Source organism: Cyprinus carpio, chromosome B11 (genome assembly GCF_018340385.1).
Source record: "Cyprinus carpio isolate SPL01 chromosome B11, ASM1834038v1, whole genome shotgun sequence".
NCBI classification, from domain to species: domain Eukaryota; kingdom Metazoa; phylum Chordata; class Actinopteri; order Cypriniformes; family Cyprinidae; genus Cyprinus; species Cyprinus carpio.
The window spans coordinates 5,048,757-5,075,647 of record NC_056607.1 but is presented as its reverse complement, the minus strand read 5'-3'; the positions used below and the strand labels follow the sequence as shown (position 1 = coordinate 5,075,647).

Below are 26,891 nucleotides of genomic sequence, written 5' to 3'. Positions count from 1 at the left end.
TTAAAACAAATACCCAAAACAAGTAAAGTTATATTGATTAAAGAATTCTAATGTTTTTACTGGAGATAAAATTTGTAGTGCAGTGCTTCCCAAACCTGTCCCGGAGGCCCCCCTGCCCTGCACCTTTTGTATGTCTCCCTTATCTAACACACCTGATTCCACTCATCAGCTTGTTAGCAGAGACTGCAAGAACTAAATTGGGTGTGTCTGATTAGGGAGACATACAAAATGCGCAGGGCCTGGGGTCCTCCAGGACAGGTTTGGGAACCTCTGTTGTAGTCCATTTATTAATTGATGGCCATCAACATGGATTTAAATTACATTGAAACCCAAATTATAGTTCATGAACTGCAGAAGCAGTCACTCAAGCCCAACCAGGTGTCAGTCAATCACCAGTTCAAAGATCACACATACCTGCGATCACACCTATTACAGAAAGTGCCTAACCATGAGGTGACCACCCTTATTTCACTTCAATTACAGGTAGTTCACACAAAAATTAAAAACAACAGCAAATAGTGACCATACCTGTCAAGCTCCAAAAAAGGCATCATGAAAAGCCTATAGAGCTTTTGCACTATATGTACTCTGAAGTCATGCAAACACGAATGTTGTGTTTATTGATGTCAAACCTGTTCAGTGCCCAATTTGTGAAACCATAAATGGATGCAAATGACATTTCTACTAATTTCTATTTGTACTCTTTTGATATCCCACAATTGTATTATTCTTGATTGGATCCTTTACAAGTGGCACTCCTAGCCTTCCATGCGTGTCACTGACTGACATGAAAATCTTCTTATCATCTCAAATGTAAGCCCAACCCTTTATAAAATCAACTATAACTTGTCAAAATACCATTTTGACAGCTCAGTAATATTTTTACCCTTTTTCTCTTTTGTTTGTCTTTGAATAACATTTGCTTGATTGACACAGCACTACATTCCTTTTATTAGAGTCACAAAGAAAAATACTCCCAGGTCATCCAAAACGTTTGGACTCCATGTGACTCTTGATAGAAAGAACATTTTGAACCAACAACTTTCTTACTATTCTAGTAACTGTTATTAATAAATTAATAAGTTATAAAACAGTTATTAACCCTCTACTAGCTAAATGCTACTTTTTTGTGCCTCCCAGAAAACTACTAAGGAGTACAGTAATATGCATATTCATAATTAATGTTATGTGAAAACCTTTTTTTTTTTCTTTTTTTTTTTCATCATTTGCAATTCACTTTGGATGTAAGAGTCTGCTAAATGACTAAATGTAAATTTAAAACTAATCAAAACCTAATGCAGGACAAATGACCAATGCTACATTAACATTTTAATTGTTACTGTAACTGCATTTTTTACAGTTTTGATGACTTCACTATTATACTGAAACATAGAACATAATCACAAGGAAGGAGAAGGTGCATCAGAACTCCTTACTGATTCAAATAGATTATAGTAGCATTGACCTCTGTCAGTTTTTTAGTCAATTTCTCATTCACTAAAATTTTGGAAATAAACAATTTAATTTCACCCATATTCTTTGGTGGCATTTGGCTTTATTTAGAAAACAAAGCATAAGGTCCTGTGGACACCAGAAGTGAGGACACATTCCCAACACGTGGTCAAAAAATAAAAAAAATAAAAAAATAAAGAAATAAAGAAATAGATCTGACGTTTTTAAAAAACAGACCCGACACAACCAGTTTTAGGGTCAACGTCACAAAACCTGTCAAGAGTGGGTCATATTTCACCCCAAATCAAAAGAAATAATTTGTTTTAGCTTAAAGCACATGAAGTCTGTTGGTGCTGTGAAACGGTGGGTTGTACAAATGCAAGTCAAGACGTGTCAAAGAACTAACGTGCACCCAGGTTTAATTCCCCAACATTACACCCCTACATTATAGTCTATTGTCCTGATAAAGGCAAAGAAGTACAAGAAAACTAATTTTTTGATTTTTTTTTTTTGTCTTTTTATTGTGACAATTTTCATAACAATTAAGCAAATATTTATCTCAAATTCTCATTACTCTAATAAAAATTCACAAATTTGTTTAATATTTTATTTACAGCAAGCTAGTATTTGTTGTATTGCCTTCTATGCAAGATAAAAAAAAAAAAAAACTAATAATCTAATAAAAATTACCATTAAGTTCCAAAAGAAAATTCCAAACAATTAATGTAAAATAATCTAAAGATGCGAAAAAATAAAATAAATAAATAAATTAAAAAAGTAGTTAGCTCACCTAAAAATTTAAATTCTTTCTCCATCTACTCACCCTCATGTCCTTCTAACCCCATAGGACTTTCATTCATCTCTCACAACACAAAGTGCAAGTTATTTTGAAGCGACGCATACACTTTATATGAAAACTTTTTATGTAAACAATGGCTGACAAAAATACATAAAGTACATCCAATATGACAAACTCAGATATGCAAATGTGCATGTGACAGACAAGAACGAATGCGGTTTGTTCACATCTCAGTTTCCTTGTTTTCCATATTTGATGTGCTCTGTGCACTTTGATCATAAAACGTCATCTGATACCTAAATTAAATATTTTTTACCATATAAAGCAATTGTGACTTAAATTAAACTGTTAAATTCCTAAGAATTAGTTTTATGATGCCTTAATGAACTTTTGGACCTTCAACGTTTTGCAGTTTTGACTTTTTATATCTTACGTTTCATTACAAATATCTACATTTATGTTTGTGAGATGAATGAAAGTCTTGTTTGAAACCACATGAGGGTGAGTAAATGATAACAGTTTTAAATTTTTGGGTAAACTTTCCCTTTTATGTTGTACAGAAGAAGCTTCATTTTCTTTAAGCAACATATCGTTTTATATTTTGTTTTCTTTTGGAAATGTTTTCATGAGACTCACCACCTTAATTCAAAATGGTGATGCATTTAGTCTCTCTACGGAGCAGAATCAGTCTTTGTAAAGAGCATTGCAAAGTATTGGTGATATTGGTGTATATTTATAAATCTATATTCCCAGTGCAAAGATACAGTAAAATGTTGGTAAGATGCAAGTGGCAATACAAAAATGCAGATCTGTCAAAGCGTGACACTCCCAGTGTGACGTAATAGGGGTCTTGAATGAGTTGAATTTCACAAGTGTTCATAAAGGTCTTTGGTAGACGGATTTATGGCTAAAACCAGTCAACCCACCAATGAAACAGTCTCAACCTAGTCATGTTACACTTCCCAAATGGTCAGTAATTAATGAGAAGGCAGTTTATACTGAGAGAGCAGATTGCTCTTTTGTGGCATCGTTGGCTGTGGCCGCTCCTGTTCGTAACATGCTATCTTCATGCACGTCTTCTTCATCTGATTGGACGACGGGAGTGTTTGATCCGTCCTCATTGGAGGCCTGACTGTCACAGGTGGAGTTGGAGGAAGTGGACAACATACGGGATTTGATTTCACAAGGGTCAGAAATTCTTAAGGACACGTCATTTCTCCTCAATCCTTCCTCTTCTACATCAGTGTGACCAAGAGCTGGAAAAGAAATGGCTATTTAATTTACTTGGACAGAACTGTTCACTGTGGCATTTTAACTACAAGTGTAGAAGATCTGGGCTACATGGCTTCAACATACAACATACTTATGACACTTATATGAAAAAATGAGAGGGTTTTTACTAGAAAGCAGTCTGTTTTCTCTTTAACGGCAATGCTAAAGTGCTCTAAGCCATTTTATGCAACAGCACATAAAAAACGTTCCTACTACCTGACAGGTGACACTGAAATTGGTCTCCTGAGAAATCACACCTGTCTCTGGGAACCCCTTCAAGCCCTTTTCACATGGACAGTGTTTAAATTGCTGCCGTGATTTTTTTTTTCTTTGAACCAGTTAAGTGCAAAACCCCACCTCACAAAGAAACCCATGTCAATACACAATTGCAAGTCATCTGTACCAGTTCATCTCAGTGGCAGTTCATTATCTGATGTCATTGCTAAAGGGAAACAGGCTTTTTTTTTTTTTTTTGCATCTGCATCTGCAAACTGAATAAATGGAAATGGAAATGATTAAATGCTCAGACATGACTAAAAAACATATACTATACTATAATGAAATATTTGTTATTTATATTTCTTGCAAAAAATTATTCAGAATACACAGTGACGTTTAAATGGCTATATTGTTTGGACAGTATAAAAGTAATGGAAGTCTGTGGAAATTCCCCACAGTTCACAGAAACAAATGTGGGTGGGTGGGTTGGCGTACGCCCGCGCGCATGTGTGTGTGTGTGTGTGTTTTAATCCCCTAACACAAACCACACCCAGCAAACAATTCCAAATATTTCATTGATCATGTCTAGGGTTTGGAATTACCATTTTCACTCACCAGCCAAATTGGCTATGCAGTATTTTTAAGTTACCAGCCATTCAGAACTTCTACAAACAATATACCAAAAATACCAGAAATAAACTAGATTATAAACAGAAATCACTGGTTTAGATATATATATATATATATATATATATATATATATTAAATCTGATTCAGAATCATTGAATTGAAAGCTTTCAGTCAATCATTGTTTGTGGATACAATAAAAATAATTTTAAAAAAATGTTTTGTTTGTTTGTTTTTCTAATTACAGAGATTGGTCTGCACTCTTTAAATTTTTTATTGTGATCAAAGCAGGAGATAAAAAGACAAGCGTTTCGACTATCTGCGTTCATCAGTGTGCTTTGTTTTTGTAATAAAAAATAAAAAAGTATATGATTTTTAAAACAAATGCATAACACTCTTTGTGCTTTGTTGTTCTAATGTTGGAGGCTCCTGGTTGGAGTATATCATTTATAACCCACCAAACTGACTAGTGAGTTGATATGTTTTACCGTCATAGGGTTTCCACCCGCATTTGACGGGTTTGTTGTTAATTTCAACTGCACTGATTTCCTGCACAATGTTAAAACTATACTAACCCTCTAAAGCTTCTCTTGCCAGGTGACCTCATGAATGAGCTGACCAACGAAACTGGCTGTGAGATGGGGTTGCACTTATCTGGTTTGAGGAAAAAAATCATGCTAGCTAGTGTTTTAGCTTGACTGTAGTATCCAGGTGTATCAGGCAAATAAGTCGAACTCTTGTCAACCTTATCAATGGTCAATCACATAGTATTACTTATTTTAATGTTGTGTCGTTATTTATCTCCGGATGCAAATTCAACATATTCACTTGGCTCAACACCACACTATTTTCCATTTTGGCAACTGGTGGCTAATTCACATGGATTCATACTTGCGAATAATTGTCTCATTCATAAGTTTTTATACAGTCTGTCTGCGCCCCACTAATGGTTAGGTTTGAGGTGGACCTTCAAGTTTGCTCTTCTTTTAAAAATCGTACTTTTTTGTGCAAACCACATTGTATGAATCATCATACAAAATTGCCAACTTTTTGATTTTTTCATGAGATCAGGTTAGTATGCACTTCACATACTAAAAATATGATCTTATTGGCAGTAACTTTATCAATTCCAGCAGTACTTTGCTTTCAGTGAGGATTGAAAAAGTACTATTTTGCATTCTACAGGAAACCTTTTAGGAAACAGTGTGCATGGTTAGAAAACAATGTGCTGGCAATTTCCATCAACAAAGTGACATGAAGCAATGGAGACTGTCAACAATGCTATGATGATCTACTACAAATAACATAAGAGAATGCAGACAGTGGATCCTTTTATGTACCACCTGATACTGTTGCTGGATACTGCAGCCAAGCAAGAACACCAACTAGCAACCTATAGAACCTGCTGACAGCTATTAAAACTAGTTTGGAGTTTGTACCTGGAAGAGGGGGTGTCAGTGATCCTTCCTCTCCGCTGGCACTGAAGAAGACATCCAAGGCCTCCTGGTCAGAGATGTCCATCAGGTCCATCTGCTCTAGCATATCGACGTTCACCTCCATTGATGAAATACTTCCTAAGGGAGCTGCAATAGGAGAGTCAGACATGAGATACAAAAACAGTTATTAGAGGTAAATATGATGTATGGAAAATATTTACACACACACACACATATATATATTATACACACACACACACACACACACACATATATATATATATATATAAATATATATATAGGCCTATATATATAAATATATGGAATATATTTACACACACATATATCCTATACAAATATATTTAATATATAAACATAACATATTTTTCTTAAATATATACATGCATATATGTGTATTTATATACACATAATAAATATACACAGTACACACACATATATTATATTACAAAACGTGTATTTTGGACAGCACTAATCGATAGTTTATAATAGTTTTAAAATACTTTTTAAGTAAAATACAGAAATTCTGTCAAAATGTAATATTTTAACAGTTAAATTGTTATAACATTATATAATAATAATAATAATAATAATAATAATAATAATAATAATAATAATAATAATAAATGAAAAGAGTCACCCATTTATGTGTGTGTTTAAACTCACGTCTCTTATAATCTATCTGCAGGTGTGCAGAGGAAAGGTAGACATCGACATCGTGTTGAAACACCTCCTCAAAGAATCGTTGTCTCTCTCTCAGCCTCATTTGCTGGGTCGAATCTGCATCCGGGACTCTCTGCGCATGTTCTGTCTCAGCTACCAGCAATAACAGAGAAAGTCACTTCACTAATGGTTTGTATTAACATCCGTTAACAGAAGACTCGCTCAAACTACATGTGTACACTTTCATGCAACAGTTAGTTAGTTCCGCCAGCAGGGGGCATAAGTTACCACTTGAAATCTCTACACTCACTAAATGTTTTCAGTTTGCGCTTCCTTACATTAATATCTAACCCTAACCCTAACACGATTCATATGTCCATAACCTCATATCTTATCTTTTAAATGCAAGTCAAATTCAGACCTGTGGTTCGAAGTTTGTGTTGTTTCTCTAAATTAACAAAACGTCTTGAATTGTGTACATTTCAGCCAGTACAGTAATAAGAGTGCCCGAATGAAAAGTGAAGATGAAAGTAACACATTTAGAAAGAGAACTTGCTGTACTAAATAAAGAAACATTCGTGGAATAAATGAGAATGTGTTAGAGATATTATGAACATGTTGTATCTGTATGGTTGTTACTCACGGGCCTATAAACCTTCTTTACTTAAGCCTTATTTGACAATCTAGAATGTAGTGTGTATTAGACTCTTAAGAATATAATTAAGTATAGGATGCCAAATAAACATTTGTGTTTTTCTGACTGAGCTGTAGGGACAAAATCACTAACACTTTGCCCCCAGAAAATAATGGTTAAAAAATGCACTAAAAGAAGTCGCATCAAAGCACATTTATTTATAATATCACAGTATTCTTTTATTTTTTAAAATAACTTTGTGTCATGTAGCTACACATATACTGACACCTTGAAACCATGGTACTGCCACTGCTTTATTGAATGGCTAGTAGTCAGTAAGACGCCTTGTTATGATGATAAACTTATATTTGAAAACATGGAAGCAGACTGACAGAGATGTTAGTCATTGGTCTAAATACAGAGACCTCCCAATGCGTGGTAGCTCATGCACAAGGATCTCCAAATAGACAATATGAGTCATCTGCCACCCTGACCCCAGGAACCTACCAGTAAAAACATGAAGAACCAGTTCTGAGCAAAGCACTTCATTTCAGCTTTCATCAGATGCAGTATGTTAATATAATCACTTAATAGATGCAGTATAGTAGACCGGATTCATTGTGTATTTTTTCATTACACAGAATCAGTACAATCAAGCAACAATCAAGCTAATTATGGGTTGCCAGTATGACATGTTCAGCCTGACATTTGTGTTTCACTGTCCTTGAAAAGTGACACAGGAGCACACATCAGCTCAACTGAAAAAACAGCCCTAAAGCTTGCACCATGGCTGTAACGTGTTAGAAAATGGCATTCTTTTCCTTTCACAAGTCATTAATACAACCAGACTCACAGAGACAGTGTCCCGCAATTCAACCATAATTAGAAGGCACAGGCTGAGCCTGAAATAATTGGATCTGCCTTTTAAACCTGGTCTAAAATAGGAATAATGTAAAGATTATCTGGTGTGTGCCGCAGGCTGATCGCATTTTCAGCTGCTATCAGACGTGCACAGGGCCGTCGTCCGAAAGAGATACATGTGAACACTGTCCCAGCATTTTCTGGACCATTGATTTTTTCAAGACCAACAATATATATCTTGAATATGTAATCTTACATATGTGACTTATATGGCCAAAAAGAAATAAGAATTTCTGATAGCTTGTAATATTCATGTTTATAACAATATAGCAGACTTCTCATGCACAAATCTTTCATTTACTATAAAAATAAGTACCAATTTCACTCACACACAGACACACACACACACACACACACACACACACACACACACACACACACACACAAAAGACACATGTACAACCTGAAGGTGGACATTTTTAGAATTATAAAAGGCCTTTTATTTGCTAACATGTGTGGACAAGTTTTGATCATGTTTATAATTTAGAGGCCTTTTAATTTTACGCATCAAATATGATACAGTAGGCTTTATAAGGTACAAGAACCAGTGCAACTTTAAAACAGACCAGGCATTCAGTACAGTGTTTATTAACCATATCTATAGGCTGGTGGAAAATATACGTTCACACAACATATATGAGTAACTTTCCAAAACAAACTGCCAACTCTTGTTTATATTATAGACAGTGTGTATATCATCCATCAACCATGTTTGAGAAAATGTCTCTTTCTATTGCATAACACTTTCAAAGACATTTAAAATGAGGCCAATGAGGGTCATGAGGGTGAGTAAACGATGAACTATGAAAGATTAATTTTTGGGTGAACTACCCCTTTTAGACACTGCCAAAAAGAATTATCACAAATAGAATCTCTTAACTATTTAAAAAAAAAAGGGTAGCAAAACCTTTTGGAGAGCCTGGGTAAGACTGTGATGACTACATTTCCGTTTAAAGAATTCACGAGTCATCAGATTTGACAGACAAACTGCCACAGTAGGCAGTTGTGTAAGGTTTAGATGGGGTCATTCTCTCTCGCCTGGTGGCAGCAGTGAGGACGATGGGAGGCATCCAGGGGCCACTGTGCTGTCACTCTGAATAACTTACCAGATCTGCACTAGCTGACCACCACAGCCAGAAAGGGCAAAGGGGAAGCTGGATGTCCCATTTCTGTTTCCATCTGACAGTGCAGTGTGACTCAGCACAGTGTGTGTAAGCAGGTGGCCAGTATACTGAAAAGGTAATACATATTTGTGATGGTTTACCTGCTACATAATCATTTTAATTCTCTTTTTGTAATGTGCTTACATTAGATTATTATTATTTTTTTTTTTTTTTATACTTGCAGGAATGAGAGCAGAGGTATATATAATTAAACATACAGTATAATTAAAAAAATTGCTAACTGTCAGTTTAACTGAATCAATTCAACAAGCGTATCAAATATCAAAGTCATCCATAAATATACAAAAAATAAATATCTAATGCATAAATATCAAAGTTTGGGGACTGGTTTAAATATTAAATGTTCTTGTCATTTGAGGAGTGATATAAAGCTTAAATAATAAAAAGTGTTGGGAATGAATATGTAAATAACTTATTTATTAAACATATCTACATAAGTTTTTGCGCCTCCGCTCTGTTGCTAGACACCATTTATGAAGGGATTCAAATAAATGGATCCACAACAGCTTTGGCACCTATGCTATATTTCTATGAATCGTCATTATTGTTGCATGTTCTCATAGGTTTGTTAACATGTGGGTGATTTTGTGCGCAAAGAAAGCTGTCTGGGATTTGCTTGCCCAAGCCGAAAAATGCACTGTTGCTGCAAATTAACTCAATGAAATAATGAAATAAATATTTTAAAAAAAAAAAGTATATTTTCATGTTTTCACATGAAAAACTTCTTACACTTTATGACTACTTAAACTTTATACTTTATTGACAAGTACATACAAGCAGGGGCATTGCACAAGAATCCCGGGCCCTATGCATAGGCAGTCCTGATGGATCCTGGTATTTCCTAATTTATCTGCCAAATGTCTCCACAAAGATAGTAATACCAGTAAATTTTGAGCTTGTGAGAAAAAATTTTCGGTCTCCACCAAGCACCATTTAAACTTCAACTCGCCTCTTTGAATCCTGCAGGGATCTTCTCTTCCATTTGTCCTTGACCCTGTCCAAGTTTAATATTTAAAAACGTACGCCAGTGTTTATATAAAAGGTCGAGAAGGTTGAGGCAGTTAAAACTCAAACAGACTTGCAATGAATGGATATTGCTTAACTGCGGTTCTATGGCTCCATCCTTGACATCTGCCATGTGCATATTTGCATGTGTGCATGTGCGTGAAAATAAAATGATGACTTGGTGCTTCTGAAATAAGATAGGGATAAGTGTTTTGCTCAGGGGTGCAGCTACAGTGTGTGTTTTATTCTCTGGCATTCCCTTCCAGTCAAATCACATTTTCTCTGACGTGATCGAGAAAGGAGCAAGTTGGGGAAAATGTGATTTGACTGAGCTATTGTCCTTAGAAAACAAAATGTTGCTGCCCACTGTTGCACTTAGCAAAATGCCTGTGCAGTGGGCATGGTGTTTATTCAGGTCAGCTGGCAGAACTGGCAGAGCTCATGAGTGTGCCTGACCTGTGGGTCACATATCAGTCTGTAGGCAGCAATAACTACATACTGCTCATTTTCTGTTTTCTTAATTTTATTTTTGGTGTGTGCTAATGCAAATACTGTTATATGGACATAAATGGTAACTCAAATCATCCAGCTTTTTTTTTTTTAAGCAATCAAACTTAGAATTTGGGTCCAGGTCCAGCACACTCTCATAACAACCCTTGTGAAAAAGAAAAACGCTTTAGTATAAAGAATACTTATTATGGAAATAATATACCTTAAATGGATATACTTTAAGACATTTAACTACATGTTATTTACAATTTAATGAAAATATATATTAGTTTAAATTTATATTAAATGCAAACAGTTGAACTGAACATTGCAATTTTTGATCATGATAAGTACATAATTTTAATGTGTACTACAATATACTGACAGTCATTTATGGTAAAGTAAAATATACTTCATTTCCATTTGCTTGTCATGTATTGAAATATCCAAATTTGTAATGATGAAGTTGCAGTTTAGTATATTTAAAAAAAAATGTAATATCAAAGAACGCACTACATGGAAAATTATAATAAAGTACTTTGCATGTGCTTTAGTATGATAGTATGTAAAATAAGTATACCTCTTTTAAAGCACAAGAAAAGTCATTAAAGTAAAACGTTTAACATTATTACAAAGTATGCTTTTAAGAAACAGTCGCATAAAGTGGTTCTCTTTAAGTACACTTAAGTGGCTTTTTATTTTATTAATTTAAAGCACAGTTTTTTACACATGTATTTGAAGTAGACAGCAAGATCACATTTAATAAAATCAAGAACACTTTTTTAACAATGGAATTTATAATCTTCTCTGACCCCTCTGAGGATTATGTTTATAGGTGTGGACCTACAAGGTGATGTTTCACCAACAAATTGTTCAAACTGTCATAGAGTTAGACTGAATAAATTCATATGAAATTGTCAACTTTTACAACACTTCAATCCTCAAACTCTCATGAATTTGAGTGTGTGGGTCTTTTGACCTGTGCCATTAAAAAACAGAGAACACTCAAAGCAACCATCTAAGTACACCCTAGGCAGACGACCCCAGCTCCCAGAGGGCTACCTTCCTGCAGACAGTTCCAACCCTGCTTCCACATGCCTGCCTGATATTTACAAGTGATTCCTGAATATATCGATTAAACTTACTCTTAAATTTAGGGTTGTAGTTGAACTGTACAGGAAGGAAGCCCTCCAAGGCTTAACTACCCTTGCTTTAGAAAGCATCATGCTAAAAAAAAACAAAAAAAAAAAACACTCCAAAACTTTAGAGACTCCATAGAAACTCTCTTGCAACCACCTAGAACAGAGGCCTCCTACAGGGTCGCGACCCAGTACCGGGCCCTGGAACAGTTACTACTGGGTCTTAAGAATGTTCTGGGAAAAAATGTGTATAGATATGACACTCATATTTACTGAACATATTTATTGTGCGTAATAGTTGTTCTAATCATTATGTAGTTTTTGTTTGCTATATGCGATTGTTATGGAGTGCCACCCCACTCCAGCTGGTCAGCAAGAATATTTTCAAAACATAACCAGTCTGTGGTGTAAAGGCCAGGACACACCAAGCTGATGGTCGGCCGTCCGTAGCGTGTGTCAGGCTAGTTTAGATTGGTGTCAAAACTCATCGGCTCTCCCCGGGCTCACGTCAGCAGCAGTTTGCCCAATACAACATGCTGAATCTGTGACAGGGCAGTTGCCGAGAGTGAGAACGCTGAGTGGATGCTCAGTTTAGCGAGTGAGTGCTCAGGAATTAAAGAGATACTCCAGCCCAAAATGAAAATTTTGTCATTAATCACTTACCCCCACGTCGTTACAAACCCGTTAAAGCTTTGTTCATCTTCGGAACACAATTTAAGATATTTTGGATGAAAACCGGAAGGCTTGTGACTGTCCCATTGATGTTCTCCAAAATGGCGCTACGGTGATACGGAGAGACACTTTCGTTATTCTTGTTTTCTTCATGTACAAAAAGTATTTGCGTTGCTTCATAACGTTATGGTTGAACCACTGGTGGCAGGTGGACTATTCTGACGATGTCTTTCATTCTATTCAACACCTTGACATTGTAATTTACTTGGCAGTCAAAGGGACAGTCACAAACCTCCCGGTTTTCATCCAAAATATATTTTTTATCTATCTTCTAGTGTATCTTGTGTTCCGAAGACGAACAAAGCTTTTATGGGTTCGGAACGACCTGGGGGTGATTAATGACAAAATTTTCATTTTGGGGTGGAGTAACCCTTTAAAGTGAAAGTGATGAAAACGAGCAAGTAAATGAAGGTGGTTATGTGATCTTTCCCAAACATTACAATATGTAAATATTTTCATAACAACATGAGCCACTTAAAATGAAGATATTTACCAACATAGTTCTCTGAAGTCCTGGCCTTCAAAAAGGTTGGAGACCCCTGACCTAGAACACCCTAGCAACCATGTACGAACGTTCCTAAAACCAACCACTTATCCTGGCAACACAACCTAGCCACCATATATAGCTTATTTTGATTGATGATTGGCTGGAGCTTTTGGGAACAGCACAGTGCATAGAGTTAGATTTACTGTAGAACAGTATGCAAAGAGGTAGAAAAACACCAATCTGAAAAATATCCAAAAGACACAAAAACAAAGCACATGAAAGTTACTGAGGAAAATATATGCACTGTTTAACTATACCATTAATTTTTTTTAAAATACAACAGCAACATTCTGATGCTGGACACAGAATTTTTTTTTTTTTTTTTTTTTTTTTTTTTTTTTTTACCAAAATTTTATTGTTTAATTTTACAATTAAAAGCTTGTTAATCAGTGTGCAGATTTTCTTAATTTACTTTCATGTAGAGTAGCATGTCAGGTCAAGTCGTTACCTTTATTTCTTTAGCACTTTACACAATACATATTGTGTCAAAGCAGCTTCACAGTGATTAAACTGGAAATATTCAGATTCTGCTGTGCCATTAGTCAGTTCAGTGTTTGGTTTAGTTCAATAAGAGTGTGTGAAGTTAATCAATCAGCTATAAGCACCCTAGTAAAAAAAAGTAACCTATTTAAAATACATTTATTACATAGTATAGTTCAACTCTATGCTTGGCTCATATTTACTGACGTATCACTGGAGACTTATATAAAAGTTATAATTCCACTTTATTTGGAGTACTATTTGTGCACAATGCACATTTCATAATATTAAGTCTAAAATGTGTTTTAATGTCACGGTTGATGAGGATTGTATGGTCTTTAAATAATACTGGTCTTTAAATACTTGCAATGGTTCCACTTTAGCACAATCAGATATACTTCAGTATATCTTTAGTTGGACTTCAGAACTACTTTTGCACAGTTAAACTGCATTAAGTACAAAATGAATTGTTCCAATTTAGTAGCCTTTAAGTATACCAGTTTAGTGTACTAAAAGTACAGTTAAAGGGTATTTTTATTTTATAAGTACATAAATGTGTAAATGTATTTGTAGCATACTTAGCATGAAATAAATGTATTACAAATACATTTTAGTGTATTTATATTTCACTAGGGCAGTCTTGTAAAAGGCTGCAATGTCATTATTCATTATTCAAGTGTTGATTCAGTCAATTCAATACCAGTGTTGATGTTGCAAGATGTGATTTAGCTGTAAATCAGCTTGACAAAAAACGTAAGTACCATCAGCCAAATTAATTACCATCAAGTTTCGTCATCTGATGGTGTCAGTCAATGGGCCATATCAATAAATTACTGAAAGTTAAGTATCTTTCAGACCCTAGCAGAAAGTGTGTCCATCAAGTTGGAAAATATGAGTCATGTAAGTTCCATAATTGATCAGCCAGTGTTTTCTAATAGGACTGAATCAGTGATTAATTTTAAGTGAATGACTCCATCATGAGGCTTTCTGACCCTGTCCCAAATCATCCAATAAGTCGAGTAAACAACCACATGAGGATGAGATCACTCTCTTTTTCTGTCTCATCTCTTTCTCACATCCATCCCCTCAGACTGTGTTGTCCATTCACAGCGCAGTAGGCCGGGAGGGGTGAGCAAGACATGTTAGATCAAAGCAGAAGAAAGGCGGATTGTCTGTAAGGACTGATTTGTCATTCCCTCCATACAAGGCAAAGCTCTGTTTCCCCCACACCCCACCCCCAGCTTTCTTTTTCACAGTGGGTCTCGCACCAAAGCATTTTGGGATTCTGATCCAGCAGGGTACCGGAAAAGGCACAGCATCCATGCAGGGCCTCTCAGAGACATGCCAACAGTCCTAACCCTTTTAGACACAAGCAAAACCATCACACAGGTCTTGATTTTAACAGATCTTGGCCTCTTATTCACAGAAATGTATTCAGTTTGTATAAATAGACATAGGTTTGTTTAATTACTTACCACAGTAGGAATGCCTAAACCACACATCAACCACTCCCAGGCATCTCACCCAAAACACTGACATTTTTCTTCTAGGAGGTGACTTTCAGAAGCAATTACAGACCAAAGAACAACCTAAAACAGTCCACCACATCCCTCCGAGGACAGTTTGAAAACAGGACATGGGAAATGAACTTTCCAGATGAATGAGTTAAAAGTTCATGTGTTAAACCTCAGGGACAAGAGAGCAAAAGCCTGATTTACTAACTAAGAAACCATACCTTAAAGGGATAGTTCACCCAAAAATGAACATTTTGTCATTAATAACTCATGTCATTACAAACCTGTAAGACCTTCGCTCATCTTCGGGACACAAATGAAGATATTTTTATGAAATCCGAGAGATCTTTGACACTCCATACACAGCAACATAAAAGGTAGTAAGGACATTGTTTAAATAGTCCATGTGACATCTGCGGTTCAACTGTAACTTTTTGTGCACAATGAAAACAAAATTAACAACTTTATTTTAATTTATTTAACTTTTACTTTCATTTCTTCTCTTCCGGGTCAGTCTCCTTCGATAATCATGAGAGATACCACAATACATTACAGTTGAACCACTGATGTCACATGGATTATTTTAATGATGTCCCTACTACGTTTCTCAGCCATAACATGTTTCAGTTATATTGAAGTCTATGCAGGGTCAGAAAGCTTTCAGATTTCATCAAAAATTTCTTAATTTGTGTTCCAAAAATGAATGAAGGTCTTACGGGTTTGGAACAACATGAGGGTGAGCAATTAACAACAGAATTTTCATATTTGAGTGAACTATCCCTTTAAATACAGATGCTGGTTTCTCCCATTGAAAAATGGGTTTACCCACTTTTGACAACAAGTATGGTAACTTTGGATCAAAATGGCCATTCTAGTGGTTTTGAAAGAAATTGGATTTTCCAACCCACAGACCAAAAGGAATGAGATCATTGGATGAAGGATGAGGTATTCAGCTGTCAAAAAATTAAAATTCTAACATTTACTCACCCTCATGTCATTCCAAATCCACAAGACTTTTGTTCATCTTCAATACACAAATGACGTTTTTAAGGAAACCTGTGAGAGTATGTTCCTCCATTGAAAGTACATTCCACCAAAATGCTTCAAAAAATTCATGAAGAAATCATAAAATAATTGTGGGTAAATATGTCTTCTGAAGAGGCTTGATCACTTCTTCACATATAAACATTGATCAAAACACTGTTTTCTTCAACGGGTTTTAAGAACACCCATTAGACATGGTAAACTCACTATAACACACACCTTCAGATTTTTATTTTGCTTCCTGCTTTATTTGTGAAGTATAAGGAATATGTTACCATAAGTATATTAGACTCAAGGCTAAAAACATAGCCACAAATCTCCATAGGGTTCTATAGGGTACACATATCCAGGATGTGTAACAACAATGAATACATTTATTTAACAAGTAATAATACTGATGAAATTCAAAGCAATTTATTATAGGCCTACTTATGCGTCTTACAAGGAAAACAGCTGATCTAAGACTGTTACTCCTTGGGTCATCATGGTTATGTAACACTATGTCTCAAGCACAATGTGATGATGTCACAGGTCTGTTATAAAAGATGTCATGTCTACCAATGTCATGATCTGTCAGGTCATTTGCATCTGCTGCTGTTTGTTAGCTTTACTGATCTCTGACCTGCTGCGCTTTCACAATGCCATCCATCAAACTGCAGACAGAAGCATTAGCTCACATCATGTCAAGAGTGACATTAAAGGTACCCAAAGATGTTTCTGAACAGATAATAGGCTACACGCTGAACTTAGAGGGACAACATGCTTCTCTTGGAGCCATGGACTAGTGGTTAACAAAGATCCATTGACTGACTGATCTGCGTTCATGACGGCAAACATACTTTCAGTCTGGTAAAGTTTTCCTGATCCTGTTCCCCCTTTTCACATCAATATTTTCTGTCCAGTCTGTACACATATCAGTTGCAAAAAGTTTTTAAAAATCATCTCTGACTTAAGCAAGTACATCTGAGGTGAGGTCATGTTTTAGTAATCTTATTACTCATTATATTCGGGTTCATTATGCCATGGAAGCCATACCAATGTACAGCCTATTAGAAGAAAACATATTAGGGTGTTTCTGCAACTACGGGCACTTTTGACTCTCAAAAATAAAATAAATTTTTTTAAAAAAAAATCAACCGCTGTAAATTTTAATTTTAATCAGAATCTGAAATACATATAAAAAGATCAACAAAATTGCATGATGTCATTGAGATTTAAATCTGGAACATGTTAATTTTTATGTTTTTCAACTCTTCTTACAAAACGCCCTTACCACAACGTTACAATAACACTCATTATATACATTTTTCTTTTTTTTAATTTCTATAAAAATGTAATATATTTCAGTAGCTTTGTCAAATTGTGTGCATTTTTGTTAATACTGATATTAAAAAAATATAATATACAAAATAGGGGATTTCATGAATTTCTCTATGCAAATTAAAATTTAGACAGTAACCTTTGATGTCAATTGTTTCCATACACACTAAACTCAACTCAACTTTATTTATAAAGCACTTTCAACACCACAAGTGGAACCAAAGTGCTGTACAGAAAGTATAAAAGAGAAACATAAAAAACAAAACAGACATATGACATACACACTTACAAAGCATTGTCAAAAGCTAAAGAAAACAAATAAGTTTTAACACCCAATGAAGGACAAGTTTTCACAGACAGAGGAAGGTCATTCCAAAGCCTAGGAGCTGCAACAGAAAACACCCGATCACCTTTACATTTTAAAAGCGTTCGTGGAACCACAAGAAGCAACTGATCATTTGAGCGCAGAGATCTGCTGGATTGACAGCGGCTGATTAAATCAGTAACATACTCAGGTGCTAGACCATGCAGAGACTTAAAAACGTACAACAGTGCTTTGTATTGAATTCTGTATTGTATGGGTAACCAATGTAGTTTAATTAAAACCAGGGTAATATGTTCTCTCTTCTTAGTACCCTTTAAAAGTCTGGCAGCTGAGTTCTGAACGAGCTGCAAATGGGAGAGAGAAGCCTGACTCACACCCAGATACAATACATTACAATAATCCAAACGTGAAGACACAAAGGCGTGAACAACCTTCTCCATAGCATTAAAAGTAAGAATAGATTTCAATTTAGATATTGATCTTAGATGGAAGAAACAAACTATTCTTAACAACAGCATTGATTTGCTGCTCAAATTTAAGCTCAGAGCCAAAAATGACACCAAGGTTCCTCACGCTAGACAGTTTTTTCCTAGGAAACAACCCCAGGCAGTCATCATCCACACACCCCTTATTTCCAAATAAAATGATCTCAGTCTTATCCTCATTTAATTGGAGAAAGTTATTTGCAAGCCAGCACTTAACTTCTGCCAAACATGCATGAAGAGACTGAATGGCACTTTTATGCCCATGTTTCAGTTGTACATAAATTTGAGAATCATCTGCATAAAGATGATACTGAATCCCAAATTTCTCAAAAATAGAACCTAGAGGGAGCATATAAAGGGAAAATAAAATTGGTCCCAGTATTGAGCCCTGTGGAACCCCACACACAAGGGGGGCAATGGAAGAAAAATAATCCCATAAGCTGACTGAAAGAGTCCTATCCTTTAAATAGGAAGAAAACCATTTCAGGGCTAAGCCCTGAATACCAACCTGATCCCTAAGACGATCAATGAGAATGTTATGATCACCTGTATCAAATGCCGCTGTAAGATCTAACAACAGCAAGACAACACGGTTTCCAGAATCAACACCTCGTAGGATATCATTAGACACCCTCAAAAGAGCCGATTCTGTACTATGACCAACTCTAAAACCTGACTGGAATCTATCCCAGATGTTATTCCTAATTAAAAAGTCATTAAGCTGTGCGTGCACAATTTTTTCTAGTATTTTTGAAATAAAAGGCAATTTTGAAATCGGACGAAAACTACTCATGTCAAATGGATATAAGCTGGGGGTTTTTTTAAAAGGGGCTGAATAACCGCGTGCTTAAAACTAACCGGAACAACACCAGATGACAAACTAATATTTATAATAGACAGAATACTTGAGCCAATTGAATCAAGTACCTGCTTAAACAGAGAAGAAGGAAGCACATCACCAGGAGACCTGGTGGACTTCATATTAGCAGTTATATCCTTAAGCTGCTGCAAAGAAACAGGCATAAAACTGGTCAAATGGTTCTGAGGGGCAACAGAAACAATAAAATCATTGCCAACAGATGAAATTAGAGATCAACCTTACCAATAAAAAAGTTTAAAAACTCTTCACACATGTCAGCAGAAGGAGTGAGTGCAGGAGTAGCAGTAGGATGAAGAACAACATTTACAGTAGAGAAAAGTACTCTAGAATTATTACAGTTTCTGGAGATGATGACAGAGAAATAATTTGATCTAGCCAATTTAACAGCTCTTTGATACTCATTCAAACGGTTCTTCAAAATCTCATAAGAGACTTGTAATTTATTTTTAACCCATTTGCGTTCAGCCCTCCTACACTCCTGCCTAAGAGCACGGGTAGTACTGTTCAGCCAAGGCTGCGATTTGACTTTTCTTCCCCTGATTTTGACAGGAGCCACAGCATCTAAAATCTCTAAGCAAGAAGAGTTACTGATCGACCAACTCTTCTAAACCCATACAGGGAGAGTGTGACTCGATCAATGAAAATAAAGGAAAGACATTAAAAACAGCTGAAAAACTACTCACTGTACATGGATTGAGTATGCGAGACGAAATCGAGGCAGAAACAGTATTACCCGGCACAACACAAGGAAAGTTAGTATTTAAAATAACAGTCTTATGGTCAGAAAGAACAGTATCAACAATCTTCACGCTATCAATAGAAAATCCCAAAGATAATACAAGGTCAAGCGTATGACCACGTTCATGAGTTGGACCCAAAACACATTGCAAAAAATCAAACGACTCTAATAAATGTAAAAATTATTTGACCAGGGGCTTTGAAGGACAGCACACATGTATATTAAAATCCCCCAAAATTAAAATATTGTCAAAAGAAGGGACAATACTAGATAAAAATTCAGAAAACTCCTGTATAAAATCCCCATGAGAGTTTGGGGGTCTATAAATCAAGACACATAACACAGATTTAAAAGAATTCAGCATTATTAACTGAGATTCAAAAGAGCTAAAGGACGCTGAAGGTGAAAGTCTACACTTAAACTTGTCTTTAAAAACAACTGCAAGACCCCCGCCACTACCAACAGACCTAGGGTTACTGAAAAAACTGCAGCCAGGAGGAGAGAGTTCAGAAAGAGAAGTCATTTCACCAGCATTAAGCCAAGTCTCAGTAACAAATAAAAAATCTATTTCATGAGAAAGAAATCTATTTCATCTGCACTCATCAATCATTGCTAACACCTGTCTTTCATTACCTCATTAGCTCAGAGCTGTCTCATATTAGGAGGACTATAAAGATTGCACTTGCACACAAACACATTGCTGAAGATTGTTAGCCTGTAGAGTGTTTTTCCTGTTATCTAGTGTACCTGTTTTCTTGGCTTTTTTTTTTATTATCTTGATCCTGGTCTGGTTCCTGTTTTATGATTGCTTACTTCCTGCCCTGACCTTCGCTTGTCTTGTGGTTTACTCTTTTGGATCACCTTGGATGTAATGCTTTGCTGGTGGTTGAGCCTGCCTGTCTGACTACACTCTCTAATAAAAGCCTTGCATTTGCCAGGTCACAGCTGACCATCCAGAGTCTCGTCACGTCACAGCTGATCATCGGCTGGAGTCTTGTCACATTACAGCTGATCGTCCAAATTCTTTTTACATCACCGCTGCTCTTCCTGAGTTAAGTCACCGCTGTTTCAGAGTTTCTTCATAAGATGGCTTCCAGCCAAGAGACTTTTTTTTTTAAGATGGCGGCCAAGCCAAAGCCTGCTCACGTCAAGTCTGCCAAGCCAGAACCTGTTCACGTTATGACCGTCGTTCCAGAACATTTTCCCGTCAGGGCAGCTGTTCCAAAAGTCTTGTCTTATGTCTAACATCAGAATCAGAATGAGCTTTATTGCCAGGTATGTTCACACATACGAGGAATTTGTTTTCATGACAGAAACTCCACAGTGCAACAGAATGACAGCGATAGAACAAAAAACACATAATAAAGAAGAAAAAAAAAAAAAAAAAAAAATACAAATAAGTTGGTAAGAAATGACAAATATACAAATTGACAATGCCTAGAAGCACAAAGTCAGTCCCAAGGCGTTCGAGATGTGGAAGATCCACCGCTGGTGTCTGTACAAGCTGTGGGTTACAAAACTAATTCTCAGCTCCTGAGCCACACAGGCTCTGTGTTCTCAAGTGACGTTGTTTTTATGCTCTCAAGCATGCCGGCCACTACTCACCCCAGTTCCCTAGGCACATGGCCGTCAGTCTTGGACATAGACCATGTACTCTCTGTCCTGCCAGTTATGGCTACAACCATTCTCTGTGTTTGGGATGCACACACCACCCTAGTTTCCCCAGAGGTTGCAGCTTCCACTGCAGAACCTCCCGAATTGGTGGTGCCCACTCTAGTCCCCGAGTTTACCCCAGAGTTCACGCCAGCCCTTCAATCTGATCCAGAACCCACTCCAGTCTCACAGCCTGCTCCAGAGCCAGCTCCAGTACTAGAATCCATTTCCGAGCCCGCTCCAGTCCCAGAGCCTGCTCCCATACTCGAATCCATTCCTGAGCCTGCTCAGTCCCTGAGTCCACTTTAGAGCTCGCTCCAGTTCCCCAAGAGGTGGCAACTTCTGTTGCAGAACTTTTCATGGTGGTGATGTCTGCTTCTACTCCTCCTGGAATTTCCTGCAGAACATCCAGAGGTGGCGGCTCCTGCTCCGGAACTTTCTAAACCCTCAGTCTGTCCTGTCACAACTATTGAGGCCATCTGTGAACTCTCTGACTGTCCTGTCATGGCTATAGAGGCCGTTGGTAAACTTTCAGTCCGCCCTGTTACAGCTAAGAAGGTCGTTTCTGAACTCTCAGTCTGTCCTGTTCTGACCAAGGTCACTGCCTGTCCTGTCCCGGCTATAGAGGCCATCTGCGAACTCTCTGCCAGTCCTGTCACAGCTATAGAGGCCATTTCTGAAACCTCAGTCTGTCCTGTTATTGTTAAGAAGGCTGTTTCTAAACTCTGTCTGTCCTGTTCTGACCAAGGAGGTCAATTCTGAGCTCTGTGACTGTCCTATCCTGGCAAAGAGGGCCAGTCATGAACTCTCTCTTTTCCCTGCAACGAATAGGGAGGTTGTTTCTGAACTCTGATTGTACCACCATGGTCAAAAGTGCTGCCCCTGGATTCTCTGCTTGCCCTGTTACTGCCAAAGATGCCATTTCTGAACTGTCTGCCAGTCCTGTCAGTTATGCCTGCTCTGCCCAGTATGTCTGCTCTGCCGTGGTGGTCTTTTGCTCCGCCCGGTCCATCTTCGGCCCCATCTATTCTGTTAAGGGTCTCCTGCTTCACCCTGGCTCTCTGCTCTGCTGGCTTTGCCTTCTGCTCCACCCTGGCACCCAGCTCTGATGACTCAACCCTGGCTCTATGCTCTGCTGGCTCCACTGGCTCTGCCTTGGCACCCTGCTCTGCCTTGGCTCACTACTCTGCCTTGGCCTCCTGGCCATAATCCTACCATAATCCTTTGCCCGGACTCATCTGCACTCATCATCATTGCTAGCACCTGTCTTTCATTACCTCATTAGCTCAGAGCTGTCTCATAATAGGAGGACTATAAAGATTGCACTCACACACAAACACATCACTGAAAGTTGATAGCCTGTAGCATGTTTTTCCTGTTATCTAGTCTGTGCCTGTCTCCTTGCCTTTGTATTTTTTATCTAGGTCTGGTTCCTGTTTTATGATTTGCTTACTGCCTGCCCTGACCTTCACCTGTCTTGTGGTTTATTCTTTTGGATTACCTTGGATCTACTGTTTTGCTGGTGTTTGACCCTGCCTGTCTGACTACACTCTCTAATAAAAGCCTTACATTTGGATCCTCAACTCCGTCGTCACACGTTTTTTGTTACATACAGAACAACAGTAAAAGAAACAGAAAACATGTAGACTGAATATTTGTCATTTAATATACAGTAAACCTTAAACTTGTCTCTACCACAACACCTAAATTTGTTGCGGTAAAGACATGTTGCAGAAATGACATTTTTGCTAATATTGGCAGCTAGCAAGGTCTACTACATTAGTTTTGACTCTTAGCATCTTAATATACATTAATTAAACTGTAATATAAATTTATTTTTAAAATGTAGTTCAAAGAACAGAATTACTAAGCTGTATGTTAAGGACACACAATAAATACTGACGCAGATTATAAGATTATATTTAATGACTCAAAAGTGTGGGACAGGCACATTTTGTTGCAAAAATCATAAAAATGTGTGTGTGTGTGTTCTTAAACAAAAAGAAATAGAAATACATTGCTATAAAAAAATAACGTCATAGTAGAACCATCTGTTAACTTTGGCTCTTGGCTTCAATCCAGTTTGGCATCCTATTAATTTTCTTACTATTGTGCAAATAATACAATTAATTACATTTAAATGTCTAAGCATTACTATTGCGTATTTCTGAGAGTCTGATAATATAACAGCAGCATAGATAGTTACTGTATAAAACAGAAATCCCCTGTTATGCCATGTCTATCTACACACATATCTGTGGTTTCCTAAACTAACTGAATTATTAATAGTGGGAGTTGCTTTTGTGTGTGCAGAATGTGTTGGTATGTGAGTTTTAGAAATAAGGAAACAAAACCCTGAAAGCACCCCAAATCTCTCTAGCGACCTGACAATGAAGGCATTCACACACGCTAACCTCCTAGACACATTTAATTCAGCTTCTTTAATAAGGCAACCCCCAATTCAGCTGTTCTGCTTAGAGAAACTAAGATTCACAGTAAAGTACCACAAAGAACAGTGTGAGTGGAACAAACTGAGAGGAATTTCTAGTAGAGTCCATGAGATGAATGACTTGATAATGAGTCATAAGGAAAGTATGAAACAGGGAGTAGAGAAGTCTGTGCTGTCCACCAAAAGGAATGTTATCTTTTTCTCATTAAAACAAACTCCTAAAGTAAGTAGATGAAATGGTTCCTTGTAACTTGAAATTTCTTTCCATTTTTGTGCTATCTTCCACCACCATTTGATTATCTCGATTTCCCCATGCTTTTTACATTAAATACCATCAGATTATTAACTGATGGTATTCAATGTAAATAATATTAAGATTATATTAATAATATTAAGATTATCTATCTGTCTATCTATCTATCTATCTATCTATCTATCTATCTATCTATCTATCTATCTATCTATCTTTACCATATTTTACCATGTGGCCTTTTGACAAATCAGAACCATTATCATAATCATTACTCACACAAGCCAAGACAATTAGCAAATTCCTAGACAATTCCAAGACAAGTACAATTCCTGTAGAGTCATTCCACAAAACCTGAATCACACCATCTTAAACATCTGGGGTGCAAACCGCTAAATCTCTTTGACAGACATGGACATTTTACTCACAATGAGAGCAAAATTGAAAGATGGTGATGCAAATTCTCCTGTGGCCAATCTAATTTCTAGTCTCAACCTCCAAGCGTGTGTGTGTGTGTGTGTGTAACCAGTGAGTGTGGGAACTTGGATTGTACCCACAGTCCATCTGCTTAAAATGGCAGAAAAACAATCCCATTTAGAGGGATTTCAGTCAGGGTACACACAACAAATCTAGGACCAAGTACGTCTTTGCTCTCTAAGCTTTGGCAGGTTCATCAAGGCAATCTGGCTCTTTAAATGTGTGGTCAAAACAATGACTGAAGCCCCTTAAAATACAAATTCTACATAACATGAAAAAAATACTAAGAAAACTAAGCAAGACTTTCCACAATGAGGTTATAACGGAAATCCCTGCAGTCTATGATAGGCTAAAATAAAACAGAGCCACAGCTCAGACCATTTTAGATAATATTTTCTTATTCAGCCAAGGAAGTGATGAGTGCAAATAAGGGAGGCCTATTTAATGGTTTTATTGGTGATACCCCAGTGAAAATATCAGGTAATATGTTTTGACTTACATTCTTATATGTAGATTATGTAAATGTTTACTTTAATAAACAATTACAAAAATGCCAGTAAGGATTTGGCAGTGATTTTATGTGTTGGTTTAAAAAATAACAGAACATTTTTATATATATATAAATTCCATAAAACGTAAACTCCAATTTCAGCATATATTAAAATAAATAAATAAATAGACAAATCAGCTATATCACAAATCAAGGCAAGTTGTCACCGGTGTTTTAAGTATTTTTTTATAAATATATAATTATGGTGGTTAAATATTGTGTACTGTATAAGTACAAAATGTACTATTGTACAGTATGCTTCATAATGATTTGTTTAATAACAGTGAAAAGTTAAACTTTTTGGGCAATGAAGATGGAAATGTTCAATAGATGTGAAGACTTTATAGTTTGTATCTTGTAAAAATGATAATCACAAATAAACATACAATGAGAAATATTCACTGGGGTAAAAATGTGACAACTAGCCCCGGTCTTTTTTGTACATATTCTTTGAGGACACAATGATTCTTCTGTTTATTAATGACTGGTCATCTGTCATGCTTATTGTGAAGCCAAGTGTAAGAAGATTAACAAAATAAATCGACTAAAAGTGAAATACTCACATGGCAGACGTTTGTTGTGGAGGTTCGTCCCCTTTGAGCTCATGACTCCAGAGTGACAGAGATGCACAGCTGTTAAACTACCAGCAGCTTCAGTCAGTCTGCGTCCCAGACCAAGACTGGACTCTAGCACAGCTCATCTCCCCCCTCTCTCTCTTTCGCTCTCTCTGTGAGGCTTTAGGCTGTAGATTCAGTCGTGCAGGTCCTCTGCAGCGGCGCCAGTGGCCGTATCTCTCTGCTCAGACCCAGACCTGAGGTCTAGGGCAAGTGGATCATACCAAATCCAGCCTTGCAGGAGGAGGACAGTAGAATTTATAGATAGGATCAGACAGAGAAAGGAGGGAGGGGTTATGTAACCACAGAGGAGTTCCTAAGAAAACTAAAGCCAGCTCTTTCTTACATATCATTCCATGAAAGGAGAACAATGTTTCTGTAACATCAGATTTACATTTATGCATTTAGCAGACATTTTTATCCAAAGCAACTTACAGTGCATTCAGGTTATACATTTTTTTTTTTTTTTTTTACCAGTATGTGTGTTCTCTGGGAATTGAACCCACAACCTTTTGCACCACTAACACAGTTTTTTTATGTGCACTAAATGTAGTGCACACTAAATGTGCACTAAACACTTACTCATTTTAAATTAACTATACACTTACTTTGTGTAGAAGTTTAACTTGAGAGGTCTAAAATGTCCTCACTAACAGTGAAACCTGTTGATTACCAACTAGTGAATTTACAACCAAATCATGTTTCTATTTCAATCTAGTGTTTTGAACAGGTTTCTGGTTAGGGAATAGATAATATTATTAACTTGATAGAAAGAAAAAAAAGCTTTTATGAAAAACAAGCTCAGAAACACTCTGGCCACTCTCAAGTTTCATAACTCTCAGATCATGAGAACAAATGTCTGTGTGTGTGTGTGTGTGTGTGTGTGTGTGTGTCTGTGTGTGTGTGTGTGTGTGTGTGTGTGTGTGTGTGTGTGTGTGTGTGTGTGTGTGTGTGTGTGTGTGTAGTAACTCTAG

General features: G+C 36.8%; 1 protein-coding gene across 1 annotated transcript; it reads right to left on the bottom strand.

The window, feature by feature from the left end:
* Window positions 1–1,538: 1,538 nt before the first annotated feature.
* Window positions 1,539–26,154, bottom strand: LOC109054339 (dysbindin-like). The gene is made up of 4 exons (XM_042733622.1): window positions 25,867–26,154; window positions 6,490–6,639; window positions 5,809–5,952; window positions 1,539–3,507 (listed from the first exon to the last, which is right to left on the bottom strand). Exons 1-4 carry the CDS (start codon window positions 25,907–25,909, stop codon window positions 3,245–3,247), a joined length of 600 nt encoding a protein of 199 aa, XP_042589556.1. The 5' UTR covers window positions 25,910–26,154; the 3' UTR covers window positions 1,539–3,244.
* Window positions 26,155–26,891: the final 737 nt, after the last annotated feature.